This window comes from Xiphias gladius, chromosome 22 (genome assembly GCF_016859285.1).
Source record: "Xiphias gladius isolate SHS-SW01 ecotype Sanya breed wild chromosome 22, ASM1685928v1, whole genome shotgun sequence".
NCBI classification, from domain to species: Eukaryota; Metazoa; Chordata; class Actinopteri; order Istiophoriformes; family Xiphiidae; genus Xiphias; species Xiphias gladius.
In genome coordinates, this window is record NC_053421.1 from 19,619,463 (window position 1) to 19,644,078 (window position 24,616).

The window sequence follows — 24,616 nt, forward strand, 5'->3', positions numbered from 1 at the left end:
ATATCTACATCTGTATCTACATATATATTGTTCTTCAAGCGGTCTTAGTGAGAGTTTGGACTTTACAGAGCAGCTGAGCATCCAATGATGTGATGTGAAGGAATGCATCAAGTCATCACCGCAGTTTAAAGACACCTGTTCTGAACACAGTATCATCCACTTTGGACATAGCGTCTAATTCGTTTATTGATGCTTGGCTTTGTGCTGCATCAGCATCCCCTGCGGACTACCTGACCAATAGACTCTCTCCTCCCTGCCAGATGACCGTAGGTGCCTTTCGGGGGGGGGCGAAGGGTGGCCGGTGTTTCCCGACGCGAGACGAGTGGCTCCGAGCGCGAGCGGAGCCCGACGTATTCTGAACCTCTTCCAAATGTTGAGCCCGAGTCGCGAAGGGCTGCTCTTGAGGGGGGCGAGGTTGAGAGGGAGGGAGACGACGAGGGAGAAAACGGGCATCATTCACGCAGATATTCACCTCTGAAAAGCATCCCGACGTCTCGCACAGACTGCGCCGCAGCTCCCGCCGGCCAAGTAAAGGTAGGTGAGACGCTGAGCGGCGGTTTTCTTTTCCCTAACATGCGTGTGCGGGATGCCTCCCCCCTAAATTTGACTGGTGCGTGACGGGTTAAATTCTGCAGTTTTTTGGTGGATGCGCCCATCGGCTGTCCCGGCCCGGGGCTGCCTGGAAAGGATTTGAGCTGTGGGGTTCATCAGCGACCACACATCACACCGTCAGCGGGGGAAGGTGTGACAATGTGTTCATCCCGAGGACTGACTGGACCGTCCTGGGATTGAGCCGGCGTCGCCTTTATTGGATATTTTACGGTTGATTTCACTTATTTCCCTGCCTCCTGCTGGGATTCAAGTGGTCAGAAATATCATGCAGATTTATTTTGTTGGGTGCAAGATGATATTAACGGTTCATTCTTAATTGTTTTTGGGGCCTAATGTGCATGAAGACAGGTAGGTACAGTCTAAGCTGATCATTCAACGAAAACATGAAAAAGAAAGTATTATTGCTTTTACTACTCTTATTATCAGCATAGGAAAATGACATATTATATTTAATAGTCTCATTTTCCTTAGGCTGCCTTAAGGAAGTTGATATTGTCCAATTGGCTGCACGTCCTCTACGCTCAACACTCAAAAGCTTAACAGAATCCATTATCTGGGAGGATGCTCCAGCCTGAAGGCTTTCTGGCTGTGTCACCTCTGTCTGCAGTGTGCTGCTCATAGCCTGTGGCCAGAGCTGCATGAAGGCTAGTGTCTAGTGTCAATACTGCACGTAGCTCCTCTATTCCCTCCCCACCCCTCCCACATGTCCCCTGATTTTAATGAATCTGACAGGTGCAAGCAATATGGTAGAAACTTGTCTTGTCCATTAGTTCAGTCTCAGTGCCAGCCAGCCTTTGAGGAAAATATGTTGTCAGCTGCTACAGGGTTTTTTCTCTAAGATAAACTTTATAATTTATTATACATTTGGATTTTGTCTAGACACGATTTTGGGGTTGTTTGAGTCATTTTCCCTGCATCAGCTCTTGCTGCATGCTGATCTGAAACATGAGATGAGTTGGATAGATGCAGGGGCTACTAGGCAGAATGGAAGATGTGAAGTTTTTGAATTTTGAATGCACCCCATTTTAGCGACGGGAGACCCCATATTTGTTTGAAGGTGGTGCACCTAAAGTAAACATCCAGCCACTGTCACATGTGTGTCTCTTGGTGCAGCAGTCCTTGTTTTTCCTTTTTTGATGCCTCATGATTTATAAATATCTACCACTGTGAGAAGAAGGTACTGTATGTTCATCTGTGTGCGCCTGTAAATATGTGTTTGAGCTCACTTCTAGCATGACTCCTCATCATCAGGGGGGCTTTACCTCATGTAGAGTCATTTCTCCTCATCACTTGTGCAACGAAAAAGAGGAAAGTGAAAATGAAAGAGAAATGATGATGGGTAAAGACACAGATGCAGCTTTGTAGGGTCCCCACATCTGCAGTCATTGAAGGCATTTCCGCCTCTTTAAAGCCCGCGGACAAAGACCTGTCTGTCCTTCGAGTAACCAGGGAGGTTGGAGTTTGAAGGAACACAGACACAGGCTTTGATTTCAGAGTGGGATGCACAGACTTGGCTTATATAAGGAGGAGGAGAGGCTGAAAGAGACACGATAAAAAGAGAGATAGAGAGAAAGAGAGAGATCCAGAGAGAAACACAAAGAAAAAGGGAAATGAGAGAGATGCCCCAAGATATAGAGCAGGGGTTCGTTTTACTGAGAAGACAAAATGTGGGGGAAAGAAATCGAGAGATGATGTGGAGCTATCACATGGAAGCACTGAAAGTTAAAGAAGGTAGCAGAAGAGGAGGGGGAGACTTGAACAGGGTTGTGATGGTGGTAGAAAAGTAACACTCGAAGATGTGAGAATGGTGACAGAAGTGAGAAATTGAGAGAAAAAGCAAAGAAGGAAGAGACAGAGTGCAGAATTCAGTGGGGTAGAATAAAGACTGAGTTAAGCTAAGTGAAGGGAGAGAAAGTCAGGGAAGGATAGCATATGGCAGATATTTGTCTGTGTCCATGGTTTTACAGCCCAAAGGAATGAGCTTGTTATATAGCTTATTGCACGTGTTTTCATGTGTTTGCATGTTTGCGCTCAGCCAGGCAGACCTTGTAGTGTTAGTTTTGGTCTCAAATACTCAAAATCCCCCAGAAACAAAGGAGAAGACTTTGGATTTTTTGTCTCTCAGATCCTGCATAGAAACACCAGATTGGCTGTGGTAACTCTGTGAGGCCTGCCGCTGGGACAAACAGATGGACCTGGTTAACTTCTCTCTTTAGAGCCAACCAATCCCTACGTCTCAGATTGCTGTATTAATTAAATGCTGACAGCTACTGGGGTCAATGGTCTTTTTTTTTTGGTGGGAAGTTATGATGCACTGACCTTAAAGAAGGGTTCAAACCCTTAGAAGAATTCCCGAAACAAAGATTGGGACTACAGTAATAAAATGACTGTAGCAAAGGACATTTGTTTGCCAAACACTATTCCGCGTGACGCACTTTTGTTCCATATTTTGTTGCAGACACAATAAAAGGCTTTCTGCCCAGAGTGTGGTGGATGTGGCAGACACAGTACAGAGGGTTGTATGAGGCCTTCTGTGAAACAGCAGCTCTGGTTGTCAGAGTATGACATTGTGAAATGTTAATGATTCTCTTTCAACAATAAGGAACAATGTTGACCTCTGCCGTGTCTCTTTAAAAATATCTTCATGTTACACATACAGTATACGAAGACACACAGGCGGCAGACATATAGAGAGCGAACACAGAGGTTTATACACAGTGTGAATATGGCCTAATGCTGCATCATTTCCATCAGGAACGGGATGTGTCATGATGCCTGTTGTGTTACAGTGAGACACTTTAATCTCTAGTGCGTGTTTATTAGCTGCTGCAAAGTGTGACTGCGAGCATTAGAGGTGTCCTCTCCCGGCCCCCTCCTGGGCTTTGTAAATGAAAACCGCAGCAAACCTCTTTTGCACAAACTCTTGATGTGTCAGTGTAGCAGTTCAAATCATCGTAATCCCCTCAGTGTTGCCATTAATCGCGATGGTTCTCAGAAACCAGAACCGTAGGGTCTCGAGGAAAAGGTTTTTCCCTGCAGCCCTTCTCGTACTGGACAGTTCCTGTTGGAAACTCAGCCAGGTCATTACTCAGATCACCATGATTTGAATCATCTCGTGAATTATTCTGTGTTTAGATTCAGGCACATAATCAATAGACAATCCTTGATGGAGGTCCGAAGCCAGGTGGCCCTGGTAAACATGCACATGTAGTTAAAAGGGAAGGGCTTCTTTAAGACATAATTGGCTGTTGGTATGGCCAAAAAGACAGCACGAATTTTGACCCATAGATCCTCTAATGGCCCTGATTTTAAATTAAGCTCAGGTATACTATTAATTTATAATGGCACCGTCTCTGGCTTTCTCAATAATAACCTCCAGGCAATGGCAGATCGATTGAATTTACAGGGACTGCAAGATAGTCTCTTCAGGGAGGTTTTTTTTTTTTCAGATATTTAGTGTTAACAGATAGCCTTATTGAATTCTTAGTGCACCATAAAGAATACAATGTAAGAAGGACAGAAAGAAAGCCAATGCCGACCTCAAAGACACTGTTAAAAGAATGTTAAAGTTTCATGAATAATGAAACATATTCATACAATTATTATGAGGTAACATGCTTTCACTTTATATGGAACCTTTTCTGGCATATAGATAACGTACGTATCATTCTACGTACAGGCTGCTCTGTCTGACTGTGAGCACTGCGGGTGTTCCCTTCAGGTCCCCTCCTGGGCTTTTGAAATGAGAACCACAGGAAAGCCTCTTTGCCCCAAACCCTTGATGTGTTGCCTCTGATGTCTCAGCACAGAAGAAAGCCGTTCACATCATCAATATCTCCTTAGTGCTGCAATTAGTCAGGATTCATCTCTGAAACCTTCGAAAGGGTCTTGTGGAAATTATGTTTGCCCTGTATCTTTTCCCATTCTGGACATTTCCTGTTTGAAGTTCACCTAACTAAAGACATTTTTTAAGAAACAATGTATTTTCCGGCTGATAAGCTCCATTATAGACATGGACCATATTAGCAGTTGCTCTCTTCATAAGATTCTATACTGATTGTAGCAAAGGAGAAATGTTAAAGAGATTAATGTAGCTACTTCTTGAATCTTTGTAGCAGGAGGTTTATACTGGGAGGGACATTTTACACTTTAGATTATTGAAAGTGACATTACTGAATGGAGGAGCACTTCAGAATAATGTGTCAATATATTGTCTAATGGCAGCCGAGACTTTGCCATTAATAATTCTAAATTTTTTCTCAGAGTCTCTCCACAGTAGGTTAAAGATATGAGCTTCATTTGACCTCTGTTGGGAAGGTGTGTGTGTGAGTATTTGTGCATATGTCAGCAGGACATTTCCCAAATAATGCACAAAGTTTCATTAGATTTGGTGCACAGATCAGCCCAGGAACAATTTATTGAGTTTTAGGTGGGGTGATCTGAATTTAGGATTTGGGTCAAAAGATTGTTACTGCTTTTCAGCCAATATTGAAACTAATAGCAGTTGTCACTTTATTCCAAATATTAATGGGTTTGCATGATCTCCAATTCATTTCTAGAGACAAACTATCCAAATATGAATACATATGTGCAAATATGAAGGCAAGAAATTAATTTTGCCTATTATGTTGACTTTCTATGAACAAATACATCTTTCTTTTTTCTTTCTAGACACAAAAGAATCAGCCAGGATGGTGACAGTCATTGTGATCACACTCAGCTTCCTGTTCACCGCAGGTAATCCCCTAGTCATGCTATACCTGTGTTTATTCAGGAAACACTATTTTATTTAATAGTTTAAGGTCAGTTTGATGGTGCTGGAAAACTCCATTTGTGTACTAGACAATATGTAAAGTAATCCAGAGGAATGTGTATGAAAAAATTGCTAATAGATTTATTTTAACAGAGAAGAGAAGGACTCGGACACCGTGCTTCAGTTTAACCAGTGACACTAAAGAGTCCAAATATTACTGATATCACTTTTAATTTGAATTTTCTTATATCTTTGTTCACAGTTATTTCTGCCCCTGTGAAAGGTAAGACTTTTGTGTACCAGTGCATCAGATATAATTCTGAGTTTAGCACTCATCAGTGGTAAATTATGAGCTTTCATTATCCTTTTATCTGTTTGTCAATGCTTCCTCCTGCCTTTGTCCATCGTATAATCCAGTCAACGAGGACTCCATGACCTTGTTCTACGGGGAGGATTTTCACATCATGCTGCCCTCGCTCGGGGTGGAGGTCACGTTTCGGAACAGGTCTGCTCAGCGGTTGGCTGATGTGGTCCTGATGCGGGGCGGTATCGTGGTCAACAATCGGACCAAGCTCAACCGCCAACTCAGCCACCTCATTATAGACGCCGTGGGTGAGGGAGATGAGGGCGTGTACATGGTGAAGAATCCAGAGAAGCCAGAGGACGTCAGACACATCACGCTTATAGTCCGAGGTACTGGATGACATATTGGGAATGGTAACCCAGTGCCTCAACTGACATATTACACTCTCATGGGTAGAATCAGAATTTCGATTCAAAACTCTAACTTACAATCTAATGTAAGGCTCAAATTCATAAAATTCTAATTCATATTATTACCTTTTGTATTACCTCTTCTGTGATACTAAATAGATAACTTACAAGACCTAACTTACATTCACATAATAAAATACAAATCTAATAGTGTTTTTATCCATTAATACAACTATATATTGCACTGTCAATACAATACAGACCAGAAAAATAGCATTTAAGATCCAAAATAATTAATTGTACAAGCATTTTTTTGAATTTTTTTATTTTTATATTTTAAATTTTCATATATCTCAAACTATTCTATCAAATGTAATCTAAAATCTCAGCCAAGACAGTCAATGATGGGATTCAATCAGGGCTAAAACTAACGTTTATTTTCATCATTGAATAATCTTCCACCTATTTTCATGATTTAATGATTCATTGTTTAGTTTATAAAACATCAAAAATAGTGAAAAATGCCCATCACAACTTTGCAAGGTGACGTCTTTAAATATCTTGTTTTGTCTGAGCAGTGGTCCAAAACCCAAAGGCATTTAGTCTGCTATCATAATAGACTAAAAAGATCAGCAAAACTGTAAGAAACTGTAAGAAAATGGAACTTGTGGATTTGGGGCATTTTGGTTAAATGAATGAATGAAGAAATTATTATTTGATTATCATAATTGTTGTTGTAATTTCTGTTAATGGACTAATTGATTAATTGCCTAATCGTCTACCCGCCTAAAGTTTATTAGTACAATAATATAATTAATAGTATAAGACTCAGATGGGCCAATTTTCTGTGCTGAATACTTTTACTTTTGATACTTAATTTTTTTTCTGATAATACTTATTGTCTTTAATTAATAAAGAAATACTTTACATGCTAGACTTCTCCTTGTAATGGAGTATTTTCGCTATGTGGTATCGTTACTTTTACTTAAGTAAAGGATCTGAATACTTCCTCCACCACTGGATGACATTAGAGCTACACCCCCAGGACGAAGAATAAGCCTCTTATATCTGATCTGGAGTCAGAATCCGTGCAGCTTCATTTCTTTTGCTTTAATCATTTAGTCAGCAGCCAAATAAACCTCACAGTCACACATCCCGTTTGTCCTGTGAGTGTTACAAGTTGCAGCAGTGTCGACTCTGTGCACTAACTAGCAATTCTGATGAGACTAGACACACAAACACACACACACACACAAATGTGAAAGAAGGAGGGAATGACTCAACCCCACTTTGAGGGGGCTCTAACCCAGCATGGATAAAGGCCATTGCAGTGTGGCAATATGCGGAAGATGTGCCAGAGGGAAGAAGTAATGTGTTGTGAGGTAATGAAGATGTGTGTGTGTGTTTGCATATGTGTGTGTGTGTGTTCTCAGAGTGTGAGAGCATATTGGAGCTGCCAGGTAGTAATTATGGAGCTCTTTGACCGCCAACCCACGCCCCTTTCCTTCCTTCCCTGCTGTTGTCCTGTCTGTATCTAGTCTTTACTGTCTTTCCCTCTGTTTGGTTTGTATCCCCACTCTTTCACTCCAGCTAGCCTGATATTTTGGGATCAGTGCTCCTTCGTTTCTCTGCAATCTGTCCCCTTTTTGCCACATCTGTCAAGCCATTCCCTCTTCCCTCGTCCATCCTTTATCTTTTCTTCCTTCAACTTCACCAACTCTCTCTCTTCCATCACTCCTTTTTACTTAAATGTCGGACAATTTCCTGTCTACCGTAAATAACCTTGTTGCTTCCTCATACTCAAGAACAAAGTGTTTACCACCCTCCTTTCCTTCTAGATTGCTCCAACGAGCAGATCATTAAATATGGAGACAACTACCATATTTCGCTGTTGGGGGTGGCTCCTCCCATCATGCTGGAATACAGGTCCAGTGCTGTGGAGGCCAACCAGACATCTAGGTAGAGTCAGCAAAATTACTCTCATATTTTAATCCAAGAGAATCGGTAATGACAATTTCTTACCCTGATTTACATGCCCTGAGAAAAACCTGCCTTAGAATTACCAGGAAAGGTTAAAAAAAGTTCATCCTCTTTGACTTTCCCTCCTGCAGACCAGCTCTGGTGCTGCTGACCAGAACAGGGTTGTCCAGGGAGGGCTACCAGGGTCGTATCAGCGTCAACGAGCGCCAGGTCACCCTCAGTGCTGTCACGGGTGCAGATGAGGGTAGCTACACTGTCAGGGATGCCGAAGGTGTTATCCAAAAGAAAGTGTGTCTCAACGTCAAGGGTGAGAGGACAAATGAAGACAGATCATATTTTTCTTCTCCCATGCTTGACCTGTTTTGAATGTTCCAGCACCTTCCATCAGGATGTTGTTGTTGTCCTTCTGGTTATTATGCTCTTCTTAGCTGCAATAATGGCTTTTTAAAGACCCAAACATTAATGGACTCTTGCAGGCTAATGCATTTTAGATGGTCCATGGGCCTGTAAACAGAGCTGTGATGTATTTATTCTTTGTCCTCCCTTCCCCTCTGTCTTTCTGTGTCTCAGAGCACCAAAACTTTTTGACCCTGCCATACGGTAAAAGACTGAAGATCAACCTGGTACTCAACAGCTCATTGGTCCACCTCTACTACAGCCCTGACTATGACCCCACACCCCGTTTGCTGCTGGACAAGGGAGAATTTACAAGCGTAACTGAAACCTCTCATTTCTCTTTCGTCCCACCACTGTTGTGATGATTTGTTTTTCGTTTTTTTTTTTTTATCAGAGATAGAAAAAATAATGTAAAAAAGGGCCATTAAAGGGCTTTAACTTTAAATATACTAAATCAACATTACAAGACAGGTTGGTGATATTACTGTAGGTTCAATGTCATTTATAACGGTAATGCTTATTGCACTGTATGCCTGCTATTTCTATCGTTGGTTATGTATAACTTCTGATTCCAAGAAAATGTATGTACATAAAAATTGCATACTGTATTATAAAACATACAATTATTTGCTTTTGTATATGAACATATATTATAATATAGTAATACCAGTTAATATCATATTAACACACAAGCTACCATTTAAGAAATACACATTATAGTGTACTATAAAATTTATATAGTTGTCCAATTTCATGTAAGGTAAAATAAACAAACACACATTAATTGTATATGTGACAACAGACACTGTATAATTGTAGTTTGTCCCCTCTGTGTTGAGGCCATCTGCCTGTGTTTAGGCTATTTTCTCAGAATTTTTAAGACAATTACTCATAACCGGTTAAATAATCGCAGATGTCTTAAGCACATATGCTGAAGGTCAGAACTGTTTTATAGCTGAAAAAAGCTGCTAATAGGACATTTAACTCAGTATGACCAACTTTTGTACCAGCGTGTGTTGTCATGTTACTTCAGAGTCGAAGCTATTTATCAGTGGTAATGTGTGGTGTTTATGTTCTTTTCTCTTTTACATCCTTCACTGATGTTATATGTATGCTGCCCTGTCATTAATAAGTTTTTTGAAGTTAAAGGTGTACATGTCTGTCTTTGCATTCTAGGCTCAGACGGAGCTGGGTCTCGAGGAACGTCTCTCTATAGAGGGTTCATTGGTTTTTCTAGATCACGTCAAGCGTTCAGATGCAGGCCATTTCAAAATCACTGACATACTGGGATTCACTGTGTCCAGCATCTACCTGGAAGTAGAACGTAAGGAGGGAAGGAATGGTTGAAAAATGGGATACAGGGCAGGTTTATATTGCTGTGATAGCTGCTAAAGGGTGGTATCAAAACATTGTATGGCCAAAGTAATTATTTTGTGGTTAAAAAGGAAATAATAATCCATTTATTTTGTCAACTGTATTCTTGCATTGGAATTTCGAAATGTCAGTGAAAGGTCAGTTGAATTATTTACCCTCCCGCTCTTGTCCTTCTCGCTCCTTTCCCACTATGTCTCCATGCAGCCTACAAGCTAGAATCACTGTATGTGGCCATCATTGCCCTGTTGGGCCTGCTGGTTTTCCTTCTGCTGGTTTGCCTGCTGTCCTGCCTGATCAAGGTGAAGAAGAGGGCCAAGAGGGCTGCTGCCCTGGAGAAGATTGCCCAGAACGCTGGCAAAGAGGATGAAGGAGAGGCTTTCAGACAGGTTGGAGGGACAAATATACAACTGACAATGTGAAAATGAGGATGACGATAATGTGTATCCTGATATAATGAATGACTGTTGTTTTGTTCACAGGTGGTGAAGAACATCACCAAACTCAGTGAGGAATCCAAGCATTCCCAGGCTGACAATACAGAGAAATCTCAGAGCACTGAGGTGGACATTAAAGTAAGGATACGAGATATATTTCTCCTAAAACTGCTTTTTGAGAGGTTTTAATAATGTCTCAATTTTTATGCTGTTTTCTGCGTTCAGAGAGCTGCAGCTTATTCAGAATGCTCCTGCTAGAGTCCTCACTAAGATCAAGAAAGAGGATCACATCAGTCCAGGTCTCAGATCTTTGCAGTGGCTTCCTCTGTGACAAAGAATTGATTTTATAACATCACTATTGGTTTATAAAGCAGTTAATGCCTTAGGGCCAAAATACACCCCTGATCTGCTGCTATTTTATGAACCGTCCAGATATCTCAGGTCTTCTGGGACAGGTCCACTTACTGTCCGCTCACTCAAAACTAAACACGGAGAAGCAGCATTCAGTTTTTATGTACCACACATCTGGAGCAAACTCCCAGAAAACCTGAGGTCTGCTCCAACTCTCAGTTCCTTTAAATTGAGGCTGAAAACTTTTCTGTTTGCTGCTGCCCATTTATTAAAATTACATTTGGGTCTATTCATTCCTGTCTTGCACTGTACCTGTGTTGTGACCTTTATTCCCATTTTATCCAATGTTACCTTGTTATTATCTTCTAGTTACTTTCACTCATTTTAAAACCCTATGTATATTTTCCTTTTATATTGCCTTGTAAGTCTCTATCTTGTCTTCTTGTTTTAATGCATTCTGTAAAGCACTTTGGATTGTCTTGTTGTACAAAGGTGCTATACAACTTAATTTGCCTTGTTGTCTGTCTGAACTCAGGGTCTCGAGGTTTCCTCTAAAGAAGTTGGAATCGGTAACCTAGAGACCAGTGACTCTGGTGTTGGCTTTAACACCGCCCTCCCACTGGACACTGACACTGATGCCCCTGAACAAATCCCCGACTCTGAGGCTTTAAGCATCTCTGTGGGTCCTGAAACCAAACCAAGTCCACCATCTGCTGCTGAGTCTAAGCCAAGTGCTCCACCAGCTATGGAAATTAAGCCCAGTCCAGTAGCCGAAACTAAAGCCAGCCCAACACCTGAGACCAAGAAAACCCCTGATCAACCTGTGGAAGTGAAGCTGGATGTGCCGGAACCTAGAGAAGTTAAGCTTAGCCCAGCCCTGAGCCCTGAGCCCAAGGATGGTCTGAGTCCAGCTGATCCAAAGCCTCCACCCAGCCCAGGCCCAGAGCCTAAACCAGCTGCTCCTAAATCCCCAATTCCTGAAAGTAAGAGCACCCTAACTCCCACACCTGAGCCCACCAAACCGACCACACCAGAACCTATCACCAACGGTACACCTGAACCAGGTCCGGATACCAAACCAAGCCCAGATCATGCTGAAATTATCGGAGGCTTGGGTCCAAAAGCAGCCCCTCCTAAAACCCCTGAAGTGGAGCTGAAATCTGGCGGTGGCGTATTAGAGGCCAGCAAAGATGGCACTGTGGCTGAGGATTCAACCACCACCTGAGAACTGCCCCTGCAAAAACACAAGGGAAGCCCCACAGATCTTCTCCATCTACCACCACTGTAGACAATCGAACACCCCCTGCCAAATAAAGAAAAATCCACTGAAACTGGGACGAGGGCTTTGATTTAACATGTCTAATGCCTGAACACAATATTACCTTGATAATGGTATCTCACTTGTCTATAACTAACTCATTACCTTTGAGACATTCTGATTCAGAAACACTTTACAAATGTGGCTTGTTGATTGTTAGACATTTTAGTTGTACACACCTTGCTGGTGTTTTTTGGTAACTTCACAGTAAAACTGCCAGACTTCAAATGAAATCCTTTGGAGAGTTTACAACTAAAATGTTAACTCCACATCAGGTCTTTTCTAACATGATGAGTTACCCAGAAAGGTTTACAAGATTTTTTTAAAACAAGGACATACTAGATTTCCTTTTTTGACCCTAACTAACCATCCTTTCCCATTTGGATGCTTCCTCCTCTATCAGCATGTGGATAAAAATGCATTCAATTTTCAGCCACTGTCGTCTCAAACCTACTAAAATGTGTGATGACATTCTTTTGATTGGACATAATCAAAACAGAAATGAAAGCCCTTTTGATTACACAAACCACATTCTGTTGTTGGCATTTTGTACATAGCTTAAATGTGGATGCTATATGCCTGTGCCAGTCCTCTGGCTTCAGAAATATCTGTAATGTGCCATCACATTTTGCATAACTTTGGCCACACAAGAAAACCTACTAATAATACTAACGCCACTATTTATAGTCTCAGACTGAGATTCAGACCCTCAATCTCAGATGATTAAAATGTGTTTTGCAGACTGATCCCTCAAGTCCGGATCAACCCTTTTATTGCCTTTGATCTGAATTTTTCCGGTGGCTCTCAAAATCTCATTTCTTATAGTCTAATAGAAAGCTCATGCCAGCAGAAATTCCAGGGCACTTAATGGGACTACCATGTTCCTACTGTACGTTGGACTTTCCAAAGGTGAAATACTGAATGAAAGTGTTTGGTAGTTCAAGCAGTTACTAGAATGTGCTTGCTTGTTTCTTTGTTTTTGTTTTTTTTCATTATCCTTCCCTCCTTCCTTGCCTTTGTTGAGGCCTGTCTTTTGGCTGTCTTTTCTTCCTTGATCCTCCCTTCTTTCCATCCGTGTTTCTCTTCTTCTCTTTCTAGGTATCATTTTAAACTACTTACTTCTTGACTTAGTTCAAACTAGATAATGCTAATCCTTAATGCTTAAATATTTGGCTTTGTTGACAAGGACAGATAGTAGTTCCTGTGTCTTGGGGCCGCTAAAATTTGGCAAAAGCTTAAACATTTATACCAAGCATCTTTAATATCTCCAAAATAGTGCTATGAAGCCTTTATCTTTGCCAGGACATTGTCTGTCCAGAGCTGTTCTATATGAGTTTGCAGATATGTGGATGTTCAGTAAACACGAATGAATCTTAGTTGAAACTCTTGTATGGTAAAGAGGAGGTGTGCAGATACATTTTTCATGTGACAAAATGCATGTCTCTACCTCATGTTTTAACTGACCGCTGAACAAAAAAACAGTCCAGGTTTTATGCACTGAAATCAACAAAAAGCATTTTGGATTTTTGAGAAAAGCACAATAAGACAGCCATGATAATTCAATGAAATGATCAGTGAAATGTAGGAAAGTTGCAAGAAGTAGATCGATTGAAAACCAACCGGCCTTTCTTGGTAGCTTTCCTGACAAAGAGATTTTTCTTACAAGTAAATTAATATCAGACGAGATGTGTCAGCATTTTAACAAGCCATTAGACAAGATAGGTTTAGATGTCAGATTTGATACAAAGATATCAAATCTAAAATACTAAGTAAAACTACAAAAAAATATTTAAATAAATAAATAAAAATCAAGGTGCCTCAATGTTACATGGACAGACAGCATCAGACTTTCAGGTCACATGCATTAAAAATGAACAAAGGCAATCTAATGATTAGATAATGAAAACCAATGGATATGCCTCAATTCCAGCCTGGACCTGTGAAGGAACCACCACCAACCCATTTTGGCAATACTGAAAATGCTCTTTATACAGATATACAGACACACACAGATACAAAAACCAGACACATACACTCCAGCCTTGTAAATATTGCATGTGTACGCCAGCTTAACCCCCTTAAGGCGGAATATTTTTGGTGTATAGAACGGTCGTTGTATTATACTTAATAATAAAAAAGAAAACTAATTTAAATTTCTCACCAACCTAAAATCCAGGATACAGAATATATACACATAATATATACTATTTACACTAATATTCACTAACGTCTTGAACTAATTTAAAAACCAAATATTGTAAAAATCCATCAAGTCTATATTAGATCTTTTTAGATCAATTATCTGCTATTATTGCCATTCCAAACTGATGATACTCACGGCTTACAGTGTCTCTCACAGTATTTACATGTTGTATTAAAATGTTTAACCTGTGTCACTTAAAGCATTGACTGCAGCATGCCCATGACATGTCCCCAACAACAGGCTTATATTGTCCTAAAGTTGTTTCCGTGTGTGTGACCAAATGAGTGATGTTTTACTGTTGCCCTCATTGTGCGCTGGGGATTTGTGTGTTTAAGTGTGTATGCCTATGATGCACGCATGTATGAGCGCGAGTGGTTTATGACTGAGTGTGTGTGCTGTTTGTAAAGAATGAAACTACTGTCCTTCACGCGAGCTTCTCCATCTGTTGTGAGTAAGGTATCCATGTGCCTGCTTAAATCGTGTTGCAATGTGAAAACAAGTGCTGTGCTGAACTCATGAGTATGAATGTGTTTAAAACCACAAAAAAAAGGTAAAAGATATTGTAACTTTGAGATACCTGAGTGATTCTTATCTTTGTTTTAGTGCTCAAAATGTGTATTGGATAGTCGGTCTGTATTCTGTCATTAGCTGACACCTCTAAGAGCACCTTTTTCTCAATAGGTAGGGTATTCACAGATGTAGAACACTGTTAACACACCTGACTGAACAAAGTGATATCAACTGACTGGCCTATGATATGATAATGTTTAGGAGATATGTGACATGTTGTAGGCAAATGTTGACGATGAAAGTCTGACTTTCAGGCTTCCCAGGAAGATTATGTGTAGCATAAGGAATTGTGAGTGCGCTTTATTTGCGAGTGAGGGGCACCATTCCACTGCACTGATCGAGTCTGTGGCACATTTCAGAGTATATTGGGGAGTTCTTGACGACAGCAGATGAATGACAAAGCTTTGTGTGAGCAACGCTGACAGTTATGTTGTGATAAGCAACTGATGAAAGACCGCTTGAACAGCATTTTTGTGCACCACCTCCACTGAATATTGTCAGTGACTGTAATACCAAGCCACTCAGAGTGATTAGGGCTGTGAGAGAGGCATATAGTGCATTAGTGGGTAGGATGAGCCTTTGGTTTACACATTACCACTATCTCAGAGAAGGCTCAGTCTAGTGGGATTGGAGTTATTATATCTAACAGGTGCCAGAGAGTGTCTGGCTTCATACACACCTCAGATAAACCACTAATAGAAACCACTACTGTTAATACCACTGGCACTTCTTGCACTATGTGAGTTGTCTCTGCCCTGATTCTCTCTGTTTACTTCTGCTGTTCTGTCGTGGGTGTGGTATGATGTTCCTCATGTTCTCTCTGTATTCCCTTTTTTGCACAACACTTCACACACAGATGTTTTGTAAAGAAAATTGTTTTTTTTTTTCTTTATTTCACGTCTAAAGGAATACTAAGAATAAACAAAAGATTATGACATTCGCTGTGCTTTTGTCTTCGTTTTCTTACTCTCTGATCGACAAACTTGCCGAAAGACAGTTTAGTCTCAGAGCTGTCCACTCCATCTAAGTCAGAGATCTCACTCAGTGTCAGCCATCATTTGTTCTGAGTGTCACGCGCCACTACACCCAAAACCTCGCCAGGACATGTCATAGCAGAGCAGGCACATAAAGATATTTATAAACAGACCAAAGTTAACATCATAATGCTGTTAACACCTGCTATAGAACCTTAAGATCCAGGCTGGGTACAAATTATCTTCCCCATGCTTTGTTTTCTTAAATTTTTACAAATACAACTGTATCAGATCAAGATTAGTTTTATTTGATTTGATATTATGCTGAATCTCAAAAGTATTCCAGTAATAACAGTAAAATTAGAAGATGTACATGAAAAATACACAGAAAATTGTTTTTCAGGTACTGAAACAGCCCCATTTTGTGTTTTCATGAGAGTATTTAATGTGGAGATTCTCTATTTACAACACTCTTACAACAAGTAGTAAATGCATTATATAATTAGAATTGCAATTAATTAATATTTTCATTATCAATAATTCTGTCAATTTTTTACTCGTGAATCAATTAATCATTTTGTCTATAAAATGTCAGAAAATAGTGAAAACTGTCCATCACAAATTCCCCAAAGCCATGGTGATGCCATGGCTTGTTTTGTCCGAGATAACAGTCAAACTCCCCAAAATATTCAGTTTATTTTTGCATAAGACACAAGAAAAGCAGTAGATCCTCAAATTTTAGAAGCTGGAACCCACCAATGTTTGGCACTTTTTGTTGAAAAATTACTCAAGCAATTAACTGATATTCAAAATAGTTTTCTTTTGATGGACTATCCGATTAATTGACTTGTCATTCAGCTCGAAATTAGCCCTAGATGTAATAATAATACAACTAGTGTAAAATGAACAATTAGTAATGGACCATCAGTGTTCAAGCTGGTGATAACGTTTCCTTATTATAGTGAAGGGCTAAACATCTTAATTGGCGCTGTGTTCTTTCCATCATCTGTGTCACATGGGTTATAGAAGGGGAACAAAGGAATCATGACCGTTTCCATGGTGAAGGTATAGATTGGTGCCATGGTAACAGCATTATAGAAAGATACCTCCTCCTTTTCACAGTCTAAGAACACACCGATGCGGACAAGATTTACAGACACTTTGATTTTGGTGGGTTTTGGGTCGGTGCAGGCGAGGATGGATCCGCCCTTCAGGGCCAGGGTCCATAGGCCACTGGAAGTGCCTGTAGCAGCCATCTCCCCTCTTGGAACATCTTCTCGTGCAACGCCCAACCTCCATGCTGTCTTATGACCCACCTCCACCTCCCAGTAGTGTCGCCCTGTGGTGAAGCCCCGATGGCCCAACACACAGTAATAGTAGTGGAACTGTCGCTGGTTGGTCTGGCAATCCTTTGTGTCTTTATCTTCCTCAAACCATACTGAGGTGCAAGACTGGGACAGCGACAAATTAGGGTGGGCTGTCTCAGGGTCAAAGGTTATGGATGTAATATCTGTAGGCAAACAGAGATTAAGTAAGGTGAGTTCCGCTGTTGTTATGCGTGTGCTGTGTCAGATCAGATGACATATATACACATACTTGGGTAGAGGCAGCTTTTCATATTCTTCCATATCCTGTACTGGATGGGCCCCACAAACTGGCCAGAGCGCACCTCAGTGTCCACTTCCGCTGGAAGAACAAAGCTAACCTGAGACCTGCTTGGTAAGAGGAGATGCCAAGCACACATACACATAAGATTAACGAGTTAGGGGCAAACAGTGGAGACAATGAAAGAAAAATTAGTTAGGTAAAAACACACTTTGAGGAAACCTGCCTTTTTATAAGATCTTGAATTTCCTGCAATGAGAGAAACAGTTTAGGAAGAACGGTTGTAATTGATCATTATCATTAAAAATGTATACAGCATTTTAAAACAGCTGGTTGTGAAACCATCAACAGTCTTTCCATTAACAGAAACAGTCTTTGTTGGGTCTTCTCTTGCCAGCTGTCGCCAGCTGTCCCCTCAGCCAGACCGCCTTATGCTGTCCATTCCTATTTGCTGACTAATGCATTGACAGCCTTTTGTCCTTTTACATTTAAATGAGAAATTGATTTTGACTTGCAAAACTGGTCAAGTCAACTGTTCAGCCAATCAATGTCTATAACTGAGGAAATTAGTGCCAATGAAGAGCTGTAGAACAGGTAACAGGGTTACTGGTCGCATTTCTGGGATTGGGTCCCTCTGAGGTAGACCTGCAGACTCACATTGTTTCCCAGCAGCTTTAAGCTTGAAGGACTCCATACAGGATGAACAATAATAGACAGTTATTTTCATAAGTCACAAGTAAGGTGAGTAAAGTTTTGTCCCGGGCCCAGGGGAATGCGTACAGCAACCCGCGTGTTGCTGCTCTGCCGTTGTGTTGAGACTTTTGCAGAATGTTTTTTGGAGTCCAAACTATTCTCCACCTCCTCCTCTCTCCCCCTCACACATTAGTTCACCCCGAATCCAAATTTACACCATTCCCATTGACACACCTCAGTTTTGTCTAATTACAGCATGTTCAAGTCAATAATAAGACCAACTCTAGTAATGTATCTGTAATGTAATCTCTGAATGTTCATTTCTTCTTTTTCAGTGAAAGTGCTTCCTCACTTTGAGCAGCGTAGGACTGTCCTCCTCAGCCAGTTTGCTGTTGAGCACTGTGATTGCTCTTTCCAGGTCTTTCCCCTGCTCTGCTATTTTCTTCTCTCTCTCCTTCAGCTGCTTCAGTTGTTTCTGTCTCTCCCTCCTCAGTCGCTCCAGGTCCTTGCACTCCTCCTCATCCAAGAAACGATGGAGGTTCTGAAACTCGGCTCGGATTTCTCGTTCCAGGTCATCAAACCTGCTCTGAAAGATGAAGGGAAAGTTGCACAGGCCTAGGTGTGATGTGGATATAACAATTTTCAAAATAGGCATCAGCAGAATTGTTATGAATATTTAGTTTTTGTTAAACTGGAATTACAATGTATAAAAACTGTGTATTTTTTAAAGATAAGGATTAATAATGCAGCAACAACACCTCTACTTCCACTGACTCTATGTACGTCTCTGTCTCTGCTTCTCTGCACTCATCGACCTCATGCTTGATCCTTTTAATAGCCTGGACAAGCTTTTGCTGTACCACACATACACACACACACACACACACACAAAGGAGAAAGAGAAATGGAGAACAAATACACGGAACAGAAATGTTACTGATTTGATATCCTGCAAATTGAGTTTCTTTCGCTATGAAATATGAACTTTCAAACAATTACAGCCACATTATCAGAGAAAATGTATCTCATGTCAGCTGTACTACATATAGAAGCAGGTGAAAACCATAAAACATGAAGCTTACCTTGTGATCACAGAGAAGGCTTTTGTTGCAGTTGTTGTTGGTGTCTTTGGTGTGACTTTGGTACATTCCAGTTTTCTGCAAAAGGGACAAAACAGAAATTGAGAGGACTGTTGAGAAAGTGCAATAAAAGTGACGGAGGGATCAAGAGGGAGGGACAAAGTGAAGGACATGAAAGAGCAACAATACACAGGGGGAGAGGGAGAAAGAGAGAGAGGGTGATAGGGAAAAAAACATATGCCAGTACAACAGCCAGACTATGGTCAAACTAATAGAGCGACAAGGACATACATCCAAGCAGAAAATTAACGAGAGAAAATGTATTGACAAGCACAGATCAGTAGCCAGAGCCTGACTTGTGAATATATGGATCCATTAAAAGTAGAAGAGAGAAAGGGAGGGGTTGGAAGGAGGCAGATGACTGTAGCTGCCAGGAGGGCTTGCTGACTGGCCGGGTGGCTGGCAGCAGCGATTTATGGCAGCAGACACAGAAGAGTCTATTTCTGTCTGCCAGTGTCTTTGGAAACAAAGAAGAATCTGGCGGTGGAGAGAGGCAGCCAGTCAGTCAGATATTGTGTTTCATATCAGCAGTTGTTTTGCCCGGAAGGGAGACAATGCATGTTTATTTTTGCAAGGTTGCACTCTAATGTCTGGAGGTGTGAGAGGATCCACTGCGGCAGTTATGAGATATCCAAGTGCTTGCTTTGATAGTTGTATTAAAGGATGGTGTTTAGCTATCCATACCTTACTGGAGGGGCACTATCTCTAAATGGACAGGCAGCTTTTCTGCTCTCTTTTCCTCCTGGAGTAGATCTGCCTCCCACTGCCCAGCCACAAGCCTCTTCTCTTTCTTTAAACAGCGTTTAGTCTGTACACTTATTTAAACTTTTCTTTATCGCTACCTCTTTCTTTGTCTCTGGCTGTCTCCCTCTCTCCCCCAGCACACAAAGACACACGGGGGGGTTGTCTGTGGGTATGTGCACTGAAGCAGCATTACTCATCCCTGCAAATGTTTTTCATCTATAATTCATGGTTCTGGGTCCTGGCAAGTGACTGTGCTGAGCTAAGGTTGAGCTGCAAACTCAGCTGCAAAGTGCACTACAGTATGCGGCAGGTGGAGGGGACACTGACAGGATGATTCAATAAAACACAAAGGCCTGCTCCATGAGGTCATGGAAGCATGTGCAGCAGTTCCTGCGGCTGCGAATCGGTGTTGGCTATTAAATCTTAACTTTATAAATTGTCTTTTAGTTTTTGTTTGATTTGAAATTAGAAATTATGTAATTCATTTTTTACAGTCATATAAAATCAGCACCTAATACTATTCACAGCATGGGAATTCGACTTTTTATATTGGCATACATAAATATAACTATATATTCCAGTATATACACAAACACAGACACATAACAGCACGAAATATATGTAAATTAAATATTAAAAAGATAACAGAGTCGTAGAGAGTCTATGTGTATCAAATTGCACATAAAAGAAATAAATATCAGCTAAACAAAATACGTAGAAATGTTTGCTTTTGTACTTCCGTCTGCACTTATATATTTAAATAAATAAACAAATGATTAAATAAATCAATAAATGGGCCCGCCCATCGCGACGCATGAAACTGACGTCACGACAGTAAACAAGAGCATGTCGCACAGACAGAGTCAAGCAAGAGGTATGAGTGGTTTTTCATTGATAAACGTAGCCTTGCAATTAATCGAAATCATGTTTGCACGTTTGAGTTTAATCTCGGTGTATATTATCAGAGGTCTGTGTGACCAGCAGCTGTGTTTCTTTAGCGAGCTAGCTATGTAAGCTAACGTTTCCCTTTAGCTTAGCTTACTTTAGTGTACAGCACATTATCCAGTTTATCACGCATTGTAGTGTTGTTTTTTTTTTTGGTTGTTGTTTTTTTTACCACAAATATAAATTACCGTTAGCATAAATATATATGACTACAACTGTTAGCTGACGGTAGATTTATTGTTTAGTAATTTGTGTGCTGTGTCTCAGAAATGAACGGTCAAGTGGACGTCGAAGTTGACTACAAGCGGAAATACAAAAATCTGAAGAGAAAACTAAAATTTCTTGTTTATGTGAGTATATTCATCAGTATCATTTGAGCGTGAACGGTCAATCATGAGTCGATATTTTACAAAAACATACCTGTCTCCTTATCCGCACTGTTTGGTGTCCTTTTCCAGGAGCAGGAATGTTTTCAGGAGGAGCTTAGGAGAGCACAGAGAAAACTTCTCAAAGTTTCCAGGGACAAAAGGTGAGTGTACATTGTGTCTACATAAAAATGTATTGATGTTAAACAGTGTTATGTGCAATAGACAACAAACTCCTTCACATTTTCTAGCTTCCTCCTGGACAGACTGCTACAGTATGAGAGGGTAGATGAAGACTCCTCAGGTAGGTGTGAAACCTAATTTCATTATGAATAAACAGTTTTTTCTTGTTGTACAGTCACTGTGGCATATATAAATTCCCTTAATGCGTATTGTAGTAAGTGTTGTATCCACTGTGCTGCTTGATCAGGTTTTCTTGTTTTCTGTTTCAGATTCAGATGCAACAGTTTCATCAGAAAACAGTGAAGGAGAAGGCCCCAGGGAGAGGGAGAGAGAACGAGACGTGGCAAAAAAGCAAGTTGGGCATTTTTACATTAAATTCAGACCTTAGACTGCCTGCCTCAGGGTAACTCTGGAGTAGCACTGTGTAAAACTTTCATGGATCGCCTGTACTATGAATCATTACATGAATATGAACGTGCAGTACACACGTTGATAAATAAGACTCTTATCTTTAAACACACTGTAGTAAACATAATCCTACTACAATGCATGGCAGAGTATCCAACTGAAACCTTAAAAATGTGGTGTCTAGAGGTGACTGGGTAAAAGGGGTAAAAGGACTCAAACAGCAATCCATCATCTGTATTTAAGTCTTGAATCAGTGTGTGAAACGATGGTACAATTGTCCGGTATTATCCCCTAAAAGAGCTGAGACTTAAGTCAGTACAGGTCATTTATAGGTCATTATAAAAAAAAAGATCTTCTTGTATGATGCCCGCTGAGTTTCCTAAGGTCTCATCTCTTCTTTTTGCTGACCATGACTAAGACTCTCATTGACCATTTGACTGGCTTCATGTGGCCTATTGAATCAAATGTGGACATTTAACGCTCTGAATGTTTTTGCTGTTATACCCCACAGGATCACTTTCTCATAATTACTCACATACTCTTTTTAGGCGAAGAAGTAGTCCTGGGGCATGTCTTCCTTCATCATCCTCCCCTCATCTCTCCCTGCTATCCCGTCCTGGTGTTAATGCCCTGCAGTCATCAGGCTCTGGACCTTACCTCAACACTGTGAGTTTCCATCTTCCCTTCTTATATCTTAATGCAGCCGCAACAGTAACATTGCTGCCATTGTCATATCCTCATCAGTAAACATCCTCCCTGTTTTAATTTGGCATTATTTATGTAATTTGATTGTTTTGTCATTTTATTCATAAGTCTGTTTTATCTCTTTCTTTGTTTTTGTTTTTTGTGACTATAATGGCTTCACTGTCTTTGCATTGTTCATTCTTCTGTGTATGTTTTTTGTGTGTGTCTTTCTTGTAAATTGCCTATGGCCGTGTGCATGTGTGGTCAATTGGCAAATTGGGGGCGGGCGTGTGTGTTGGGCAGATGCCCTTCCCACCAGAGTATTTGGCTCCCCCAGCTGAACGAATGAAGAAAGAGAGAAAAACAAAGACGCCAAAAAACAAGAAAGAGACGACGGGGAAGGTGAGAGAGGAAAACAGAAAAATGGGATACTCAGAGATGATAATAATAACATAGATATACTGCTTACTTCTCATATCCTGTATTTGAATGTGCCATTTATAGGCGATGGTAGTGTAGACCATTTCCAGTAGGTTATATTTTGGTCACAATATATATGCCTAAGCATAAGGAAGTGTAGAGTGTGCTTTTATGTTCTCCTAGAGTCCAAAAACTATAACAGTTTCTGATCAGTGTTTTATTGATCTTTACTCAATGTAACCTGTAATAATGACATTTCAGGACAGTGATGTTGTAGAAAATTAAGTCTCCTAAGCATTTTTGAGTTTGGCACTCTGCTGAAATGACCTTCTGGGCAGTATGTCTATAAGTTCATATACACGCTGCATGGTTTGTCCTGTACATCTCTGACGCATCCATCCATCCATACCCCTCCTTCCTCTGTCATATCGCCATCCCTCTTACCGTCATCCCTATCATTTTTGCTTGAATTCTGACCTCCTCAGGTTGTTGCACAAATGGCAGCCAACTACCCATCAGCCCCCGCAGCCCCTCCAACAGCCAGCGGCCCATTCAGCTGGGTTCCCAGACAGATGCTTAGTGGAGATGCAGCTGAGGAGGAGGGGGAAAGCGACGGAGACAGCGACAGAGGAGATGAAGACAGAGGGGAGGGAGATGAGGCTGAACTAGTCATTGACATTCCTAATGAGTGAGCCTGAGTGTGTGTTTAGATGTATTTATAAGCAGTGGGTGGAGGGCTTGTACATGTGTGCAAAAGACTGAATGTGACTGTATGTATTTCTGTATTCAGTAGCCTATTCCACATTTTCGAAAGAGAGTCAAGCTCCCCCTTGTGGACTTTTGCTTAACAGCAGTATTGCTGTTAAACATATCTCCCACAGAAATGTGTTTTTTATATATTATGTTAAGAATTTAATCTGTGTAAAAAGTACAATTTGTAAGCTTTTAAGAAAAATCTCCTGCCACTGTGATGCTTGGATACTTTACTTTGTACACAGCTTCAAGCTGCCTGCTGATAATTTTTTGTGTAAACGTGTAGCAATGCACAACAATGACTAAAGCTAGGTGTGTCCTTTAAGAGAGAATGTTTGTTATTGTCTTGCATTGTCAAACCACCATCTCAGATTTGGTAATGTTAAAGTACTGTAGTCCATTAAAGCTGAGTTAGTATAATAGAGATATTTGGGAGTTTAAATCGTTGAGTATTGTTTGCTTCTTAGAAGCACTTTTCACACCTGTTATTTGAACTTATACTATGTTTGTTTTTTTTCATCAAATTGTCAAAAATCAATGGTTTTCCTTTTTTTTTAATGGAAAGTTATAATTTTTGCACCCATCAAATTATGTGTGTCAGAGATTAAAATGTAAAATGTTATAACTTTAGATGACTAAAGGTTTTTGTTTAACGTTAAATGGGGTGTCAGGCTTCATTTACAGATTCCTCTGACAACATGCTACAGAGGCCATTTTGCATAAAACAGCTGGTTAGTGCTGTTGTATGTTTTCCTAAAAATATTTAGCATTGCACCATCATAGATTTACAAAAAGCAGTGGAAGTGTTTAGGCTGGATGCCCCACCCAAAACTTCACACCCTAAAACTCTCATTCCAGAGCTAAAGTCACTCAGGTATGCTACAGTCTGTGTGAATTTTATGCAGGACATGTGTACTGACAATATTCATTCTTATTCCTATGAATAGGGAAAGCCGTTATAAACTAGGTTCATGTCGGTTATTGCAAATGATTTTCTT

General features: G+C 40.6%; 3 protein-coding genes across 7 annotated transcripts; 2 read left to right on the top strand and 1 right to left on the bottom strand.

The window, feature by feature from the left end:
- Window positions 1-393: 393 nt before the first annotated feature.
- On the top strand, window positions 394-15,930 carry si:dkeyp-77h1.4. 2 transcript variants are annotated; one of them, XM_040117512.1, is made up of 11 exons: window positions 394-534; window positions 5,284-5,349; window positions 5,628-5,648; window positions 5,783-6,058; window positions 7,918-8,038; window positions 8,191-8,366; window positions 8,630-8,772; window positions 9,632-9,779; window positions 10,034-10,215; window positions 10,309-10,401; window positions 11,150-15,930. In XM_040117512.1, the coding sequence occupies exons 2-11, from the start codon at window positions 5,304-5,306 to the stop codon at window positions 11,837-11,839; spliced, it is 1,896 nt and encodes a 631-aa protein (XP_039973446.1). In that variant the 5' UTR covers window positions 394-534; window positions 5,284-5,303; the 3' UTR covers window positions 11,840-15,930. The 2 variants fall into 2 exon arrangements, with proteins under 2 accessions (XP_039973446.1, XP_039973445.1); XM_040117511.1 differs by lacking the exon at window positions 394-534 and adding an exon at window positions 703-960.
- Window positions 15,931-16,187: 257 nt separating this feature from the next.
- Window positions 16,188-21,323, bottom strand: si:ch73-54f23.4 (zinc-binding protein A33). 4 transcript variants are annotated; one of them, XM_040117598.1, is made up of 7 exons: window positions 21,226-21,323; window positions 19,060-19,134; window positions 18,736-18,831; window positions 18,330-18,563; window positions 17,496-17,533; window positions 17,276-17,394; window positions 16,188-17,189 (listed from the first exon to the last, which is right to left on the bottom strand). In XM_040117598.1, exons 2-7 carry the CDS (start codon window positions 19,123-19,125, stop codon window positions 16,636-16,638), a joined length of 1,107 nt encoding a protein of 368 aa, XP_039973532.1. In that variant the 5' UTR covers window positions 19,126-19,134; window positions 21,226-21,323; the 3' UTR covers window positions 16,188-16,635. The 4 variants fall into 4 exon arrangements, with proteins under 4 accessions (XP_039973532.1, XP_039973531.1, XP_039973533.1 ...); XM_040117597.1 differs by lacking the exon at window positions 21,226-21,323 and having other exon boundaries at window positions 16,190-17,189; window positions 19,060-19,254; XM_040117599.1 differs by lacking the exon at window positions 21,226-21,323 and having other exon boundaries at window positions 16,191-17,189; window positions 17,276-17,391; window positions 19,060-19,253.
- On the top strand, window positions 20,668-24,248 carry ino80e (INO80 complex subunit E). The gene is made up of 8 exons (XM_040117628.1): window positions 20,668-20,734; window positions 21,073-21,155; window positions 21,264-21,334; window positions 21,422-21,474; window positions 21,623-21,704; window positions 22,310-22,427; window positions 22,749-22,847; window positions 23,351-24,248. The coding sequence occupies exons 1-8, from the start codon at window positions 20,707-20,709 to the stop codon at window positions 23,555-23,557; spliced, it is 741 nt and encodes a 246-aa protein (XP_039973562.1). The 5' UTR covers window positions 20,668-20,706; the 3' UTR covers window positions 23,558-24,248.
- The last annotated feature ends 368 nt before the right edge of the window (window positions 24,249-24,616 follow it).